We start from the raw sequence: 21067 nt of genomic DNA, 5'->3' as shown, positions 1-21067 counted from the left end.
TAACAGTCGGTGCTAATATTCACGAGATCAGCAACTTTCGTATAGATATTTACACAAAAAAGGGATCCTTGAATTTTGTGTTCGTAAAAAAGGAGAAAAATTAGAGTGTGTCAAATATCAGTTGAGGTCATGGAATTAACAAAAATATATTTTATGATATTTTACCTTCTTTTCTGATTAAAAAGTAATTCAAGGAAAAGTATTATTATTTTGATTTGTCTTTAAGAAACAGCAACGTATAATCGTCAATCGGGGAAATTTACAGCCGATTATACGGTATGTGTTCTTCTCATTGTTGAAGGCATTACGGTTGCCTATCATTACTTACATCCATTTCGTTTGAACTTAACATACCACATCTCCTTATTTTTGTATACAAACATCTTTCAGAAAGATCGGTTTTCTGTTATGAGATTTACTGTAGAATACTAAGTACTAATTTCATATGTAGAATTTGACATGTACAGAACATGCATTAAGCCTGTATCATCAATCCTATTTCATCTAAACTGAAAACACATTTTTTTATATTCTTATCTAACAATGTTAACAAAATCTGTAAGTATTGATTTTTGACATATTTCAGTATTTTGGAAAACAAAATTTCTGTATCAAACTGTTTCCTATGTTTTGAAGGTTATGAAGCAATCAGTTGAAATATCATTTTGTTTTAGTCTTTTCAAAGTTCCTTTTTTTCTTTCTGATGTAGATATTGTTTTTTTATATATTTTTAACGGACTCGGACATTTGCCAACCTCAATAAAATCATTGATCATGATGTTATCCATGTGTATGTGGAACAAGGACGTGAACTTTTACATATTTTGCGAAAATTGTGGCGTTGGATCTAAAATAAATATTTTTCTTTTCATTTATAGCATACTTTTCAGCGTTGAATCTATGATTGCTTACTTTAATAGATTGTGTCTTGGATGGAAAGATATAGCATTTGGAACTCATACCTCATCTTTTTGTTTCAATATACAAAGCACGTTTTAGAAAACCGTAGCGGGCCATATGGCACCCTCTATGATCAAGAGGACTTATATGATTGAAAATATTGCACATAAGTCAATAGGACAGCAGTCGATCGATAAAATTCCTGTAAGACATATTTTGGGATAAAATTAGCAATAGACGGACATAAGCGATGGACAAAACTATCAAAATTAGTTGAGCTTTTTATCGTCCCCGCTTTTATAAGATTTGTTTTTAGCATACTGAATATCATGATGTCCTTCCTTTAAGTGTAAGTCCTAATAAAAAGTTTACACATCCAGTTCAGATAGTAGTGTTTCTGTGCCAGTTCTTCGTGTTTTTCGCAGTAGAAATACATATAAAATGTCAATATACAAATTTGAAAGAGCTCAACAAATTTTCAAGCTGGACTGTGGACACTTCATATGCAATTTTATTGTTTCACGCCATGAAATTAATGCACAGGTACAATGCACAACAATAGAAAAAAACTGTTCAACTACTTTTACAAAGCGAAAAAGAAAGTCGAATCGTAAAGCCAGTAAACAATACTTTTTTTTATTCTGAGCATGCAAATTGACGTTTATGTTATATATTTTACATTAAATATATTCGCAGAACAAAAACACGTATTATAAGAGTCCCATACACTTTATTAGTCGACAGTTTTCCCACTGATTCCACGTGTTTTCAAGTGGTAGTAAACTCGTAGTAGCCCTTAATGCATTGTAGTTAATTGAGTTTTTCAAGGCCATATTTGCCTTGTGTTTGGGAAATTACTATGCAAAGGACAAGGTACGATAAGCTATTGCAACTGGCCCCCCATTTTCGTTGAAATTAGAATGCATAATATCCAAGAAACATGGCTATTTCTAAAGAGAATAATGTCTCATCTAACAAAAAATCAATATATCTTTTCTTTTTCCGTGTGAAAAAAATATTAAATACCTCTCTCTTTCTCATGAAAAACGTAAATTTTATGAAAATCCGAAGTTTTTCCGTCCGTTTGAGCAATTTAAAACTATGAGCGGACGCGAGTACCACGAAGATATTTCAATGTGTTGTTTGTTGTAAGGAAATAATTCACTGTTTTAAATATATTCGTGGTACTCGCGTCCGCTCATGTTCAAAATTCAATAATTCTACACTGAAAATTCCTTGTTTTTACGGAAACGTCGATAATATGTGAACCAAGGACCGGAACGAACTTGCATTTCCGAATCTGCTCGAGTATCTTATTTTAACTCAGGTGATCTTGATTGAGTTACAAAACTTCAATGCCGGGAAGGAAAAAAAGCTTTTTCGTTCTTTATCATGTTTACGGTTTTTTTTAAGTTGGGCAAAGAAAAGGAACATGTGATTTTGCATCAGTTTTTAAAAATGTCAGTTGCAGTGTTGTCAAAGAACAACCAGCAAACTGTACATTCAACAGCACTAAATGAATAAAGACCCTACCAAATTATAACCCTTTTTATCCGTGTACATAGTACGTAAATGGCAACTGGAAATTTAAATCGATTTCACGTGGAAACAAAATTATTATTTGAATTATTTTTTTTTAAATAATTTTAAAGAAACAAAAATCTTAACTCATTAAATTTATTATAGATATTTTAAATATATAACATGTATTAAAAAGAAATACTGCAAGGTTTAGATATAATTTTGAAACTTTAATTAAGTGTATGCAAATATTGTAAACCTTTGAAAAAATACAAAGTGAAATATGATACTATATAATAATCTCAACAAAATTCGACTTTCAAAATCCGAAGATACATTACAGATGTATGCTTAATTTTTTAAAACGAAAATCCATGCGTCTACTCTCTTATATAAGCTCATCAGCTGTTACTTGCTAAAAGCTGACATCATAAAATGATAAAAGCTTCAGTTAAAAAAGTATAATACTATCTTTTCTGTGACTATTTTATTTTATTTCTGTTTTACTGTTTCTTTTTTGGAATCTTTTCTCTAATATAAAATAAAAGGAGAAGCTGCTATGTGTGCGACTTGTCAATCGATAAAAGGATAACAACTAATTTTTGTAAAAGAAATAAATTCACTTTTTGACACATCCCCTATCCAGTCCATTCCAATTTTAGACAAATGTATATTAAACTTGTATTTTTTGTATCTTCTCAAGGGATGTAGAAAAATACATTTCCTTACTCAAGAGAAGCACCTTTTAGATAATGAGGAACAAAAAGATTCAGTGTGACTGTATTTTTTTTTTTTTTTTGGAAAGTACAAGTACTGGGCCACGTCCACTTATTTGTAATATTTGTATTTTTATTGATCTTAGCCTTTTTTAATAGTTCGTTCTTATGTTTTACTGTTACACCACTGTCCAAGGTTAGGGTGAGGTTTCAGATCCCGCTAACATGTTAAACCTGCCGCATTCTCTATGTATGTGCCTGTCCCAAGTCAGGAGCATGGAGTCAGTTTCACAAAAAAAAACTTACGATTAAGATTGATCGTGAGTCATGAACAATTCAGTATACTTACGATCATTCTTAGTCGTAAGTTTGTTTTGTGAAACCGACTCCTGCAATTTAGTGGTTATCGTTTGTTTATGTGTTACATATTAATTTTGTTTTTGTTTAATTTTTGTCTGCATAGATTAGGCCGTTGGTTATCTCGTTTGAATCGTTTGACATTGTTAATTCGGGGCCTTTTATAACTGACAATGCGGTATGGGCTTTTCTCATGTTGAAAGCCGTACGGTTGTTAATTTCTGTGTCATTTTGGTCTTTTGAGTAGAGAGTTGTCCCATTGTCAACCATACCACATCTTCTTATTTATAATAAATGCATTAAACAAAATGACTAAAACCACTAGACTCCTATCATTTTCCGGATTGCCCAAAGATATACATGTTATTATTATACTTTTTCATGATATATTCATCTTTTGTCTTAGATTAAAAATAAAACTGTAAAAGAACCCAAAGTCATCGTCCCTATGATCTCGGCCCCAGTGGAAAAATATCAATATGTAGATCAATTTAACAATCACAGTGTACAGTATGCACCAATTTACTCAATGTTCTAAATAATAATATGAATGGTACTACTTTTTACTGCATAAAATTTATTTTACAACTAAAAGGTTGAAAAAATTGGACGTTTATGTAAATTTTGAAAGTCAGCAGCCAAGTTTATACATCAATAATTCCTACTCTTATAATTCTCAACTATTTTTTTGTGCGCCACGTATGAAGTAAAGAGCATGCATACGTCCTCTCTATACCAGAGCGAGCATTAAGTTGTTCCCTTGTCCGTCTATACATACATACATACATAGGTCCGTCCGTTTGTACGTTCCAAAATTGGTTTCCGATCTCTAATTTTAGTTTGCTTCAACCAAATGTTAAGAAACTTATACACAATGCTTATCACCACAAAACACAGGTCAAGTTCGATTTTGCTGGCGTCACTTGATACTAGAGTTTACTGAGTTATGCTCCTTAAAGGGGCACTAGCTGTCAAATTCATTGTAACCGATTTGACTCAAATTCTCATATTTGGTTTATAACAATGTAAAACATTTATACAAACAATCAAAAGTTTAAAATAAACAGTTTACAGAGCATGGGGTAGATAATATATAGATTCGTTTCGTGTGTATTTTAGTCCAGACGCCTGAAATAGTAATCAAATGATTTACCGTAGTTTCACTTTCATTGTTGACAATCTGTTTCTTTAAATAACCAGTACACGTACAATGCATGCGGCTAGGGGTTAACTTGAAGTTCACATGAATACCGGTTAGAATGAGGTCGACTAATTCACTTGCAAGTGAATGAGTCAAAAATTATGTTTAATCGCTTATTTTAACAAAATTAAAGCAAATTGATTGCTAAAAGCAAATTATTATTTCATTATTCCAATTTGATTAATGATTGATCTAAAAAAAATCATACTATATTTTTTTTTTATATATCGTAGCTAGTGCCCCTTTAACAAAAGGAAAACAATGCTGAATTTTTCGTTTCCGTTTTCCAACTTTAGTTTGTCTCTACCAAATGATATAAGACTTATACACACTGTTCATTACCACAAAACACAGAGAAAGTTTGAATGTTGATGGCGCCACTTTTCCAGTTCAAGAGTTATGCCCCTGTACTAAAAGCAAAAATTGCTGAATTGTTCGTTTCCGTTCTCTAACTTTAGTTTGCTTCAACCAAATGTTATGAAACTGATAAACAATACTTATTACCACAAAACACAGGCCCAGTATGAATTTTTGTGATTTATTTTTTCTATTCTAGGGTTATGCTCCTTTACAAATGAAAAAAAAATGCTGATTTTTTTTCTTCCGATCTCTATCTTGTAATGAGTTTGTCTCAATTCAATGTTATGAAATGCATATATAATGATTATTGCCACAAAACTCAGTTTCAGTTCAAATTTTAGTAGCGTCACTTTTAAAATTCTTGAGATATGTCTCTGTATAACTTTATATGTTAGCGGGGGAATCAACTGAGTCTCTATGTCAATGGACACATTCTCCATTTATTTAAGTTAAATTATTCAATCTTTGGGCGAAGAAAAAAATACGGAAATTAATTGAAACCATATAGTCATAAATAACATTGTCCATTCATCAGATCATGCACAATTGATTTTGTTTTAAAAATAACAATAGAGGGGTGGGGGTGGCGGGTGTGGGTGTACATGTCATAAGGCTGTTGTTAGCAGCAAAAAATCCTAGATTATTATACAGTATGCAAAACTAAAAAAATATGTATCTGCTGTCTCTCTTTTATATGAAAATACATACTTAGATATGCATAAGAATTATTTTATCTGATTTGCGATGGTTGCTAAGCAAGATATTATATCATGGATACGTTCCTGTGTAACCATGGAAACACTGAATTAAGAATTATATTAGAATTGCACATCTGCACTAAAGGTACTCATAAATATCATTTAGTTCTACGTTTCAAGCTTTAAAGTTACCCTCAGTGACACTAAACATCTTTTTAAATGTTCTTCAACTGTTAACTTAAAACTAACTATGCGTTGCTAAGGAAAACTCGGGTTGATTTGACCATGGAAGTAATATTTAAATATATATTACTTCCATGATTTGACGCATTATACAGATACAAAATCAAATTGTTTTTTCATGCAAACACTGTTACTAAATATATCAATATAGGAGTCGACTTAATATGAGTTGTATGAAAACATTTGAATTTTTCATTTTTTTTTTTATGGATAGCATTGGATAAAAAAGTACTTTTGTGTGGTCACTAGGCAACATTGTGGTTGCTAAGTTACTATTAAGAACTTTTTAAAATGATAGACCCAACAATAGTAAATATTCAAGTGTTTGGTAACACATCACCATTCATTTTAATAGATTCAGAAGTCTTTTCCTTTGGCAATTGCAATAAAGATTGATATTATAGTTCATTTTATAAAACCCGTTGCTAGGCAACCAAATAATCACATAAACACAAAATGTTCAACATTTTTTTAAGTCACTATGCATAGACTAGTGATGGATTGAATATGAAGTCATTTGAAGAGGGGGCTAAAAATGCTCCTTATCATACCTTGACGTCAGGAAATCTAGAGTTCGCGACCTGTGTAAGTTTTACGTTTTTGGTCGTAGAGAGGGAGACATTGTTCTTTGTAAAAAATCAATACTATTCAAACACAAAATTCTCTGAAACTGACATAATCAAGGTGTTAGATTTCTTGATTGCCAACATACTTGTCACGTTCGTAGAACGTGTTTTTAAACCCATGGGGAACAATTGTAGTCCTATTCTGGTGACGTGTTCCTTTATTCATATGAGGAAGCTAAGACTGTATAAAGGAATTGCTAAGGAAGAGCGAAAAGTACTTAGCTGTTTTCGCTATAAAGAAGATGTACTCGGGGTAAATAATTCAAAATTTGGTGACTATGTTGAACGCATCTATCCTATTGAACTTATAATAAAGCTAAGGATACATAATATAAAGTAAAATCAGCCTCATATTTTGGCTCCATCATACGGTTTTTATACATCCCAACTCGTTCGTTATGCCCGTGTGTGTAGTAATGTCATAGATTCTAACGAACGTAATCAATGCATTACCGGTAAATTATTAAGACAGTGATTTCGTAATCATAAACTACTTAAAACTTTTACTTGATTCTTTTATAGATACAAACGAATGGTTAGTAAATATGGCTGTCACTGGTAGAAAATTTATTAGAAGCGGTATTTCATATCCTAAATTTTACGGCAATATTCTACATGTTGTACTTTAAACGTGGGAATTACTGTGTTATCCATACAAACTCATTTAAACAAACTTATTAGTAAAGGTTATCTTACAAATGTTGTAATAAGATATTTGAACATAGTTTACATTGGCACACGTATCGATATTGTCATCAACAAAATAAAACATAACTAAATTTGTATTGTTTTTTCAAGCGGGATGTTCACATACACATATCCACATGTCTTTTTCTATATAAAGGTTTACTCCTAACTATCGTACAGCCTGTCGATACTTTTATTTTTGGCTTTAAACACAAGTCGTGCATCCTTTGACTGTGCGTGACGTCAAAATACTTAATCCCCTGGATGTGTTTTAGTTGATTGTAGTCTCCGATGCATGATCTGTTTTATTTTTGATTTATCTGGGCGATTAGCTAGCTTTTAATAACTGCGAGTGCTCTCAAATCGTACTCTCACCTGTTGATACATTTGATTTTTTGTTTTGTTTGTTATTCAATGTTTCTCTATTCTTAATATATACCAGCTTTGATAAGTGTTAAGTATGACTATTTATTATCATTCTGTTTTTCGTACTATGAACAAAATTATCTATTATGTAAAAAGTTTCCGTTCTCCATTTAAACTGTATACTTCACGACAAAATTATTTTCTTTTACCTGTGTACAATATTTTATATGACGGCAAGGTTATTTGTTCAAGGTTCATTGATTAATTTCTGTAATTATTCTACATTCCACAGCTGTATACTACTGTTGCATTTTTTATCCACTCCTTATTTTATGGATTTTGTATTTACATTGGGACATAGATCTAATTTATTCTTTCAGTGTAAGTAGACTTGTATTTATATGTCTTTTGAATGTGTTAAACGATTTCAAATGATATATTTTTTTAAATTTTGATATAACACTATCATTTTTGGTAAGGTTGAAGGCTGGTACCTATTAAAACGTCGAAACCCGCTGCATATGTTCGCACCTGTCTTAGGTCAGAAACCGGATGTTTAGAAGTTTTCATTTGTTGAAGTTGTTTCTCGTTTCTCTTTTCTTTTTTTTTATATAGATAAGATCGTTTGGTTTCCCGTATGAATGGTTTTACACTAGAGAGGGAAACATAGTTTTTTGTAAAAAATCAATATTGTTCAAACAAAAAATTCTCTAAAACTGACATAATCAAGGTGCTTGATTTCTCGATTGACACCATACTTTTCACGTTCGTAGGACGTGTTTTACAATCCCATGGGAACCAACTCGGCAACTGTAAGTCCTCTTCCTGTGACTTGCTCCTTATTCATATGAGGAAGACTGTATAACCTATAGAAATTTCTAAGGAAAAACGAAATGTAGTTAGCAGTCTCTGCTATAAAGATGATGAGCTACGGCTAAATAGTTTCAAGTTTGGTGACAATGTTGAATACATCTTTCCCACTGCACTTATGATAAAGCTAAGGATACAACAGATAAAGTTAAGTCGGCCTCATATCTTAACTTAAATCTAGAGATTGACAATTAGGGTTGGCTGAAAACAAAACTTACGACAATGGATATGATTCCAATTGTACACATCCGTTTTCATGTAGCAGATTCCAGCACCACCTAAGGAGTATATATCTCCCAGTTGATACGATATTCACTGGTTTGTATTTCCATAACAATTTCCCCAATATAAGGTTGCTGCTTACGAGGAAGCTATCAAACGAAGAGTTCCAAGTGGTGAAGTTGAAATCATCACTCTAAAAATTGGCAAACGCCATAACGAGCTTGGGTTGGTTAACAGTTATACAAGTTTTGTTACAAAAATGACAATAGATTTTCTCCAATTGTTGTAAGCGCAATCCAGTCCCCTTTACCCCGACAATGACCTATCGAATTGGACGGAAGCCTAGGTATGTACTTACATGAGCATTACGACAGGTGCCCCCATTTAAAGCCGAATATACTTACCCTTTTGGAGCACGTAAGATCTACTAACTTTTTTGTGGGATTTGTGTTGTTCACCCTTATAAAAAGACAAACATTGCCGCAACCTTGCGGTAATTTTTTTAGTTCGCCAGAAGACCTGAAAGTTGTTCACCAGTGTTCGCCGCTAGCAGCGACCTTTCGGCAAACATATGTAAAAATTTAACGCAAGGTTGCCGCAAACTCGTAACTTTCTTAAATTTGAAGGAACTTTGTAAAAAAACTTTAAAGCAGTCCTAAAGTTTGCTGGAACTTCGCCGCAAACTTTATAGCATACTGAGCATGCTCCCTGCACTAAAATCAGACTTCCTGTTTCTTTGAATTTGAAATAGGAGGGAAGTTTTAATGTTGGTGTTTTCATGTAAAAAGTAAATGGATGTTATATATGATAGATGTCTGAGTAATATATGATTCAATTAGTTCCTGGAACAGGCCATGCATCATTCATCATCTCTTAGTAAGTTAATTTAAACAGTTTGTGCATGTTTATTTGCTATTATTGGTACAAAAATTATGTTTGAAATAACAATTGTGTTACACTCTTATTGCCCTTAGAGAAATATCATTACAGTTGTAATCTTAAACTTTGTCGAAAATGATGTTTTGCAGGAAAGGTCTTCAAAACAATTTTTAATTCTTTATTGTTTAATCACATTTGTCAGATTTATATTTTAGATATGATTTTATGCTTAATGTTGTAATGCCTTAACTCTTTACCGTTCCTATGACCCGAATTCGGGTCATAAGCACTTTTTTGCGTAAAATTTAGATTAAAACCTTAAGTTCTCTGTCATTTGACTATCAACAGATTTCACCAAGGGCTTAAATGAAACCTGTGAGTTTCAGCTACACATTAAAACGCCAGTTGTGTATTTTGGGGTTGATCTTTATGGTAAAATAAAGCAATTAAACTATCGTCGTTTTTTTAAAAATCTGCTAAAATTTTGTAGAAAAAACTTTAGGATTGTGTAAATCTTGAATTATCGAAACATTGTGTTTGGTTTCTATAAACTGCAAAAATCGGTTCTTAATGGATTGTTTTCTTTCAGTTATGTTTTGAGCTTTATAAAATGAAGGTTCAATAAGTTTTCTTATGATTAGTTTCTACGAAAAACGGATACAAACAGTTAACATTGTCAATATGTCAGTAACTTTCAGCAACTATTTCTTAGAATTTCTGCCAATACCACTTAAAACGTGCATATTGTTGTGCCAGAGGCCAAATAGTATAAATAAAATGCATTTCTTACTACTTGTGTTACTTGGTTTTGACATTAAATCATAAGTACCCCCCCCCCCCATTTCCACCCTCTTCCCTATTCTCTCCGGGTTCACACACCATTCCACATTGTGTGTTGTTTTGAAAATGTAAAAAAATGCAGTTTTGACGTCTTTCTTAGTATCTTATTAGAATCTAATATTTGTATGTTAATGGTCAACTTATAAATAAATATTATAAATAACATTGAAAATAAGTATGAATTTAATCGAATTTAACTGTCTGCCTCCGTAGCTGAGGGGATGCATCTAAGGCTAGTAATCAAGCGATCTGAGTTCGCATCCCGCAATGGTGAATGTACGGTTAAAAAAAAAACCAACACAAATATTAAATATCTTGACTTGACTTTAATTTAATTCTAATTTCAAATTAAAATAATTTAATTCTAATTTCAAATTAAAAATGCTTTTTTCCTTGTGACAAAGTAAATTGTCTGTTTTTTTTAGCTACAGTCGTTTATCGAATAATAGAGACATACATATTAAGATAATCTATTACAAATTGAGAATTTGTTATCAAGTTCTAATTTTATGAATTATTTTTACTTACCAGTCAAGGAATATACATAAGGATTATCTCCCTTACAACGTTCTCATAACTCGCAAAACCTGGATGATTTCAAACATCTATCTAACATTGATCATCCGGGTGAATGCCTCCTCAGTTTATCGGCGGGAACAAAATATTCCCTTTTACCGAAAATTATTTATAACTGGGGAGGTGGTGGGAGCCTTGACTGGTAAGTAAAAATAATTCATAAAATTAGAACTTGATAACAAATTCTCAATTTTATATCATATATATTTTTACTTACCAGTCAAGGAATATACATAAGGATTACTACTGATTTCAAAGCAGTCTGAACCTTAGGAGGAGTGTTATAAATAAATTATCTCACCTGAAGAGACTTTCTACAACACATGTACACATCTAATAACAGCAAAACTTCTCTGTGATTCTTTGTCATTTCAAACTTCATCATAAGTTGAAATGTAGTTCATGTTCATATTTAAAAACATATAAAATACTTCCACCATTTAAAATGCTTCCACCACTAACATTTTAATGAATAACAAAAACATACTGTGCAACTCGCCGAAAATATCAACTTAGTCTATTTTCTGTAACACATTTACATCTAATTCACGCAAATAAAATCTACTAAAGGTAGATTCTGAACTCCAATCTGCAGATTCTAAGATCGAATTGATAGATGCTCCTTTAAAGAATGCCCAAGTTGGGCCAATAGCTCTTGTAGAATGCGCATGTATTTTCCCTTTCCCTGGATATTCAAAATCAGAATAAGCCTGTTTAATAATTTGAACAATCCAATGTGAAATTGTCTGAGAGGTAACTGGTTTGTGAGGTTCACATAAAGCTAAAAATAATTTTCCTCTTTGGTCCTGTTGTAATTTTTTACGCAACGGTTTTGTTTTATCTAAATATTGTAACAGACTTTTCCGTGGATCTAAAGAGGTATTCTCAGTGTATGTAGGTACGAAAATTTTTGCTCCAAAATGTTTCTCCCTATCCTGTTTGGCTAGGCCATGTCTTATAAACGTAATTCCTTTAGTCTGTATTCTCATGGAGCCTTCATCCGTTCTTAGTGCCTGCAGATCGCTACATCTCCTGAAAGTAGTAATGGCAGTTAAGAATACAGTTTTTAAAGTCAAATCTTTTAAAGTCATTTGTTCAACATTGTCAAAAGGACTATTTTCTAACATTCTTAATACTACGTGCAAATCCCATTCAGGTAATAGTTTTGCAACTGGAGGTCTTGTATTGAAAACACCTTTAATCAATCTAATTATTTTAGGATGTTGTCCAATTTGGAAATTATCTATTGGAGGTAATACCGTGGACAACATTGAGCGATACCCTGCAATTGTTCTGTATTGCAAACCACTATCAAATAAATATGATAAAAAATCAGCTATCTGACTTAAAGATATTTTATAGGGATCAATTTTCCTTGTACTACACCAGCTATTGAACCTTCTGAATTTTGAGCAGTAATCTTTTTGAGTACCTTTTCGCCATGAGGCGGAGAGTAACTCTCTAACCCCTTTAGAAAAGCCTTCTGTTGTAAACCGTTCGTTGATAGAAGCCATGCAGTCAGCTTGAAAACTTGTGGATTGGGATGATAAATCCGAGTTTTCGGTTGACATAACAATTCCGGAATTACTGGTATCCTGATGGGGACTGCTATCAATAATTGTAGCAGCTCTGGGTACCAATGTCTCCGTGGCCATTGGGGAGCTATCAACAAAATCTGACACTGGTACTGCCTCATATATTGCAAGACTTTTGGGATCAGACAAATTGGGGGATAAGCATAGGCGTACATTCTCTCCCATGAAATTGTCAAAGCATCCAGAGCTAAGGCTTTCTGATGTGGGATCCATGAACAAAAAATTTCTGTCTGACGATTGTCTATTGAGGCAAATAAATCTATGAGAGGAGTTCCCCAAATTTGAAATAGATTCTGAACCACAAGTTTGTTCAGAGACCATTCTGTATGTTGAATTTTGGTTCGACTGAGTTGGTCTGCTAAAATGTTCAATTTTCCTGTTATATGAGCAGCCTTCATTCGAATATTGTTTTGAATTGCAAGATTCCATAAATCCCATGTTTGGTAGCAAAGAGTGGGCGATTTCGTCCCCCCTTGTTTGTTTATATATTGGACCACTGTGGTATTGTCCGATCTTATCAGAACATATTGACCTTTCAACTGATTTAGGAAGTGTTTCAGCGTTAAAAACACTGCTTCCAATTCTAGGGAATTTATATGTTTCTTGCTCTGCATTTCTGACCATTCCCCTTGAAAAATTTGATTGTTCATAAAACCCCCATACCCGGTTTTCGAAGCATCTGTCGTTATGGTTACAGAGGTTTGAGCCAGTTGAAAATATTGGCCTCTCAGCGTGTTTGCTGAATCTTTCCACCAACTGAGATGTGATTTCAGATGTGGTGTAACTGGGATCTTTATGGAAAGATCCTGACAACTTGGTCTCCAAAATGAGAGGAGATGTAGTTGAACCGGTCTCATGAACAAGCGTGCATTCGGAATTAACTCTATGCAAGATGCCATTATGCCTAGTAATTGTAGGAAGTGAAATGCTGACACTGCATTCCCTGATGAAAGAATTAGTATTGCCATATTCAATTTGTCTATTCTTTCCTGAGTTGGGCAAACAAGTCCCTTGTCCAAATGAAACTGCCCCCCTAAGTATATCAAGTTTTGAGTTGGCACTAGACTTGATTTTTCTCTGTTGATGAGAAAACCTAGTGAATTTAGGAGATCGAGACATTTCTTTCGATCTTGATATAATTGATTCTTGCTTTGATTGACTACTAGCCAATCGTCTAGATATACTACTAGTCTTACATTTTGAGTTCTCAAAAAAGCCGCTACTACGGAAACCATTTTTGTAAAGACTCTCGGAGCCGAAGTTGGTCCGAAACAAAGAACTTTCCACTGATAACACCGGTTCTGAACCGAAAATCTGAGAAACTTGCGATGCTTCTGAAAAAATGGGATGTGTAAATAAGCATCGCTTAGATCCAGAGAAATGGCCCAGTCTCCTATTTTTACTAAGTTTAATACTTTTGTGAGAGTGTCCATTTTGAAATGTATTTTCTTGAGATACCTGTTGAGGGGTCTGAGATTTATTACTGGTCTCATTGTCCCGTTCTTTTTGGGGACTAGAAAAAACGTACTGTAGAAACCTGTTGCTGCATCTTGCTGGCGAACAGGTTCTATAGCATCTTTTTCTATAAGAGTATTTATTTCTTGGATTAAAATATCCGAGTCTTTTAAAGACACAGAGGTTTTCCGTATGCCTGTCCAAAATGGCATTTCTAGAAACTCTAGTTTGTAACCCTCTGCTATTACTGACAAGACCCATTGATCGTCTGTTATTTTTTCCCAATTGTCTCGAAAAAATCTTAGACGACCCCCAACTGGTATCTCGGCCTGATTCTGATAAATTATTACCTTTAACTCTGAGTCAGCTACTGTTTTTCTTTGGGATCCGAAAAGAATTCCAGTTGCCACCTGCTTTCTTTTCTTTATCTTTTTTCCCAAAGTCATCAGCTTTATTGTCTTTCTGGAACTTCCTAGGAGCAGATCTCACAGAAGATTTATTATAACTAAAACCTGAACGTTTATCAGCTGAATTAGCATTGTTATAATTAACATGAGTAGAACTATTGTTAGAACTATATCTAGGAGCTTTATTTTGCCAATCTTGACGCACCTGAGTAGATTCAAACTTTCTCTTATTATTGTTTTTATACTCTGGTAACAGATCGTCTAGTTGCTCACGTTGTTCTTTACGTTTCTCAAGTTTGTCTTCCAAACCTTTACCAAATACACCTTCATTCGAAAGAGGTAAATACAAAACTTTAGCCTGTATATCTTTCAAGTTATTTAAACCAGACTCAGTAGCTGCAGCCTTCCTGCGTATCATATGGTTAAACGCACCTGTGCGTCCTACCTGATCAAGAGACTTTGTCGAAATTGCAAACAAGTCCTTCACCATTTGACAAGTTTCATCACTAACATTTTCATTTTCAACCCTCTCTAATAAGGTTCCTAATGTTTGTTGCATATACAACACTGATATAATACCCATACGTGAAGCCACCTGCCCTTGATAGGCTAGATTCTCTATCTGTTTTAAAGGTTGAGTAACCAACTGCTTATGTTTGTCCCATGACTTAACACTATTTGTACCATGAACAGTTCTTATCATTGGTTCTAATAAATCATCCAAACTGGGTACTTGCAAAAAGCTTTTAGATTTATCATTAACCGGAAAACAACTACGGTATTCATCTTTATAAGCTGTAAGTTTCTCTGGATTTTTAGTTCTCCAGGAACGTTCTAGAATTCTAACCTGTGCCTCATCAATGATCAAGCCACCAGAATTATCAGAAGATTCTGAAGGAATATCTTCCTTGAAAAGTTTAGACAATAAATTTAAATTATCTGACTGCTTGTCTACAGTTTTATTGTTATTATTATCAATGTTACTTGTTAGTCTCTGATTTGACTGACTTTCAACATTGTTACTAATAGTAGGTTGAGTTTGTAGATATTGACTAAATCTTTCAACATTTCTAGATTTATTGCCAGCCTGAGAATAAACAGGACTACTGAGGCCACGAGAATATTCATCCTCTGATGAACATAAACCAAGTAAATCAGCCTTTTCACGACTGTCTATATGAAGAGAAATTTCTGACCTATTGTCAAAATCAATATTTCTGATGATTCTAGGACTTCCCAAGTCCTCATCAAGATTTGCATTCAAAGAAATTACCGGTCTACGCTCCCCTGTACTTGGGACGTTATCCGAACTTTGTTCTCTCTGCGTGGCTAAACCACCAGATTGAGAAACCTGTGCAACAGTCGAACTACCTATAGTAGCACATGACTTGTTCATAACAGCAAATAACATATCCATTTTCTTATCAAACCTGTCTTCCATACTGTTTAACTTATTCTCAAGTTCAGCCGTCTTTGACACACGTTTCTTTTTCTTTGAAGAAGCGTCTTTTGTTGTCCTCGCCATCTTTTTCACGAGAAAATCACCCGTTGGCGTTTCACCTGCACTATCTGAATCAGCATTTGCGTCAGTCAGTAAGTGTCTATATTCTTCAGCCATCGTCCAATATGAGCGGACGATAATATTAAACGTACATAAATAAAAATTGCAACGACGAGACTATAATAGAAAGTCTCAAAGTGAGAACGTCTTATTTTGTTGCCGCCGAAAGATAAACTGAGGAGGCATTCACCCGGATGATCAATGTTAGATAGATGTTTGAAATCATCCAGGTGTTGCGAGTTATGAGAACGTTGTAAGGGAGATAATCCTTATGTATATTCCTTGACTGGTAAGTAAAAATATATATGATATAAAATCGGTAACTAAGGGATGCTGAGGCTGCCAGATATTTGGTTTTCTGCCCTTTAAATGATTGTGGGGATAAAAGTGTGGATGCACTTCAGTTGCACAGTTGAGCTACGTTTTTTACCCCAAAAGCTCGAAAATAGCAATTTTGACCCAAATCACCACATAGCATGTTTGGCTATAAAAATTGCTGTTTCTCACATAAATAGACCATTGAGGGTTCTTTTTCGTGGAGATGTTATTCCTAACATTGTATTTGAATGCTCTGTTGATACTATTTCCATAAATAAACTACAAAAAAAGTACATTTTGAATCGATATTTTATAATTTTCCGATTTTTTTGTTGTTGTCACGTGACATTGGACTGATTATCACGTGATCAAACATGACAAAATAAAATCACAAACCTTTCATTAATAATACTGAAAAACTGTTTTCTATAAAAAGTCTTAGTTGATAAGTCTACTAACAGTAACAAGAAAGTTATGAATGATTGAAATTTGATCATTCCTCTGCGGCAAAAATAGTGCAATTTTTGCCGAATGGTAAAGAGTTAAACGTCAATTAACTCTTTACCGTTCCTATGACCCGAATTCGGGTCATAAGCACTTTTTTGCGTAAAATTTAGATTAAAACCTTAAGTTCTCTGTCATTTGACTATCAACAGATTTCACCAAGGGCTTAAATGAAACCTGTGAGTTTCAGCTACACATTAAAACGCCAGTTGTGTATTTTGGGGTTGATCTTTATGGTAAAATAAAGCAATTAAACTATCGTCGTTTTTTTAAAAATCTGCTAAAATTTTGTAGAAAAAACTTTAGGATTGTGTAAATCTTGAATTATCGAAACATTGTGTTTGGTTTCTATAAACTGCAAAAATCGGTTCTTAATGGATTGTTTTCTTTCAGTTATGTTTTGAGCTTTATAAAATGAAGGTTCAATAAGTTTTCTTATGATTAGTTTCTACGAAAAACGGATACAAACAGTTAACATTGTCAATATGTCAGTAACTTTCAGCAACTATTTCTTAGAATTTCTGCCAATACCACTTAAAACGTGCATATTGTTGTGCCAGAGGCCAAATAGTATAAATAAAATGCATTTCTTACTACTTGTGTTACTTGGTTTTGACATTAAATCATAAGTACCCCCCCCCCCCCCCATTTCCACCCTCTTCCCTATTCTCTCCGGGTTCACACACCATTCCACATTGTGTGTTGTTTTGAAAATGTAAAAAAATGCAGTTTTGACGTCTTTCTTAGTATCTTATTAGAATCTAATATTTGTATGTTAATGGTCAACTTATAAATAAATATTATAAATAACATTGAAAATAAGTATGAATTTAATCGAATTTAACTGTCTGCCTCCGTAGCTGAGGGGATGCATCTAAGGCTAGTAATCAAGCGATCTGAGTTCGCATCCCGCAATGGTGAATGTACGGTTAAAAAAAAACCAACACAAATATTAAATATCTTGACTTGACTTTAATTTAATTCTAATTTCAAATTAAAATAATTTAATTCTAATTTCAAATTAAAAATGCTTTTTTCCTTGTGACAAAGTAAATTGTCTGTTTTTTTTAGCTACAGTCGTTTATAGAATAATAGAGACATACATATTAAGATAATCTATTACAAATCGGTAACTAAGGGATGCTGAGGCTGCCAGATATTTGGTTTTCTGCCCTTTAAATGATTGTGGGGATAAAAGTGTGGATGCACTTCAGTTGCACAGTTGAGCTACGTTTTTTACCCCAAAAGCTCGAAAATAGCAATTTTGACCCAAATCACCACATAGCATGTTTGGCTATAAAAATTGCTGTTTCTCACATAAATAGACCATTGAGGGTTCTTTTTCGTGGAGATGTTATTCCTAACATTGTATTTGAATGCTCTGTTGATACTATTTCCATAAATAAACTACAAAAAAAGTACATTTTGAATCGATATTTTATAATTTTCCGATTTGTTTGTTGTTGTCACGTGACATAGGACTGATTATCACGTGATCAAACATGACAAAATAAAATCACAAACCTTTCATTAATAATACTGAAAAACTGTTTTCTATAAAAAGTCTTAGTTGATAAGTCTACTAACAGTAACAAGAAAGTTATGAATGATTGAAATTTGATCATTCCTCTGCGGCAAAAATAGTGCAATTTTTGCCGAATGGTAAAGAGTTAATCATGTTAATCCCAGTTTCTTTATAATTGGCCTTATAAAGACAGATCTGTTCTTGATTTTTTCATACATATGAATCTGTTAAGAAATTAATCATCTCATTCTGAATTATGCACTGAGTAAATTAATAAATATACATGTACCTACATTGTTTTTATTGTGGTCACAACTTTTATTTCTCTCTTTCACATTTCTTTACAAATGTAATTTGATCAGAAGGTGAGCAGGTAAATATCAGTTATTGGTCATAATAATTAATGCATTTTAAATTTTGATCCACATGTGCATCATTTTGAATAAGACGTACAATTCTGAAAAAGAATTAACATATAAAGGTAGTCATAGGACATCATTATCACTCGATTTGCCAGAAGTTCACCGCAAACTATATAAGGCTTTGAAGGTTTGCCAGAAGTTTACAACAAAAATCGCCAGAAGTTCGCCACAAACTATATAAGGCTATCAAAGTTCGACAGAGGTTCACCACAAATATTCGCCAGAAGTACACCACAAACTATATAAGGTTCTCAAAATTTGCGGCAGACTGCCGCAACCTTCATTTGAATGGCAAAAAGTCGCGGTGAAGTTGCTGCAAACTATTTGCAGCAACCTTACCGCAGTGTTTGCGGTAGATCTGCCGCAATAGTTCGCCAGAAGGCTGATTTTTCAGTAAGGGCAGTCTTAAGTATTCTATTATGTGTTTTGTGTTCTGGGTTATTTTTTGTCTTTTTCTTTTTAGCCATAGCGTTGTCAGTTTGTTTTCGTCCTTTGAATGACCATTTGTTATCCTTCACTTTTCATTTACATAAATCAACTAATGGAATAAGTTGATATGATAAACATTTTAATCCAAACTATTCATATTGTAAACGTTTAAAATAAATCCACACGATAATTGTTTGCTTGATTCATAGAATCATTTATAAATTATACAATAAATGCATTTGCCTTATATTTGACGTCAAACATGAATGCTTTCTACAATTTGTTCTCTTTTTTAATTTTATTTAACGAGACCAGCATTTTTCGCCATACTGTAGAATACGCTGTCCTTGTTCTGTAGTAAAGTGGTCGGGGTATCAAACTCCTTGATTCTTCCAGTTTCAAGTACCATAACTCTGGAATAACCAAATGCATATAAAATTAAGATTCAAGAATGAAAAAAATATTAAGACAACTTGTTTACATGCACTGGACTAAATCTAGTCACCATTCTTTCTTCAAGTCAAAAATGAAGTCACATCAATAACTATAATTATGCCATATTAATCAATAGAATATATTTTAGGTAGCATGAAATAAGAACAAAAAGAAAAGCAAGAAAAAGTTATTTAAATTAAGATCTGGAAGAAATAACTCATCAGATTACAAGGTTTAAAACAAAGGATCCTACCCTCGTATGAACCATCAATGAAATTGTCAAACGTATAAATATAGGTTTAAAAGTGATATTAATTACTATTTTACGTCGTATAAGGATTTTAACTGTTTAGCAAGAACTAATGATGAAATCATAATCTCAACTGGTTAACATTTGTTGCCTTTTATTTGTGTTTTGACATACTAAATATTATAAATTAAGTGTATAGGTGCATTGTTAGACATGTGCCAGGTGCTCGTATCACTGTAACAAACGGTTACAGATCATTACATATAATTGTATATAAAGGTAAACCAGATTGGGTTCAATTCATTGTCAATCAGAAAATTCAATAACCATCTTGTAACTTCAAATATCGCTTAGATCTTTTGAATGCATATAATCAGTGAATAATTCAGTAGATGTCTTTTGTTGCTGTATATGTGTGTTGTTCGTCCAGTATTTTGCACTAAAATCAGGCTGTTAATTTTCCCGTTTTCTCATTTGAATTGTTTAACTTTTTTTCATTTTGGGGTCATTTATAGCTGAAAATATGCGGTATTTGTTCTTCTCATTGTTGGAGGCCGTTCGATGACCTATATAATTGTTAACGTCTGTGTTAGTTGGTCTCTTGTGGAAATTTTCTTATAAAAATCATTTCTCATCTTTGTATTTTAATAATCAATAGGCATTATCATAAATAACCTCACCTCGTGTAATCCATAATTGTGTTTAATCTGTGTGCTATGGTCAATACTGTACAATCAGCAAATTCTGTCCTAATTGTGTTTTGTATAAGTTCATCTGTTTTTAAATCAACGGCAGCAGTTGCTTCATCGAGCACCAAGATTTTTGTCTTTCTGAGTAAGGCTCTTGCCAAGCATACCAACTGGCGCTGACCAACACTGTAGCATAAGTTGTAATAAGTAAAGGCAATATAATGAAAAGTAAAATTAAAAAAATATGGAACTGCGAGGAATATTCAAAACAGAAAGTCCCTATTCAAATGGCAAAATCAAAAGCTCAATCACATCAAACGAATTGATAACAACTGTCATATTTCTGATTTGGTGCAGGCATTTTCTAATGTAGAAAATGTTGGATTAAACCCGGCTTTATAGCTAGACCTCTCGC

The 21067-nt window shown here is 33.2% G+C and overlaps 2 protein-coding genes across 2 annotated transcripts in view; both read right to left on the bottom strand.

The window, feature by feature from the left end:
- Window positions 1-11518: 11518 nt before the first annotated feature.
- On the bottom strand, window positions 11519-16097 carry LOC143044542 (uncharacterized). The gene is made up of 2 exons (XM_076216602.1): window positions 14463-16097; window positions 11519-12094 (listed from the first exon to the last, which is right to left on the bottom strand). Exon 1 carries the CDS (start codon window positions 16042-16044, stop codon window positions 14476-14478), a length of 1569 nt encoding a protein of 522 aa, XP_076072717.1. The 5' UTR covers window positions 16045-16097; the 3' UTR covers window positions 11519-12094; window positions 14463-14475.
- A 3380-nt stretch (window positions 16098-19477) lies between these two features.
- LOC143046504 (multidrug resistance-associated protein 1-like) overlaps window positions 19478-21067 on the bottom strand; it is a 49856-nt gene continuing 48266 nt past the window's right edge. Inside the window, exons 32-33 of the mRNA XM_076219660.1 lie at window positions 20644-20838; window positions 19478-19691 (exon numbers count right to left, since the gene is read on the bottom strand). Coding sequence (XP_076075775.1) covers window positions 19577-19691; window positions 20644-20838 — 310 coding nt within the window. The 3' untranslated portion in view covers window positions 19478-19576. The remainder of the gene's footprint in view (window positions 19692-20643; window positions 20839-21067) is intronic.

The sequence above is a fragment of the Mytilus galloprovincialis genome, chromosome 9 (assembly GCF_965363235.1).
Source record: "Mytilus galloprovincialis chromosome 9, xbMytGall1.hap1.1, whole genome shotgun sequence".
In the NCBI taxonomy this organism is placed as follows: Eukaryota; Metazoa; Mollusca; class Bivalvia; order Mytilida; family Mytilidae; genus Mytilus; species Mytilus galloprovincialis.
This window is presented reverse-complemented; position numbering and strand designations above follow the sequence as displayed.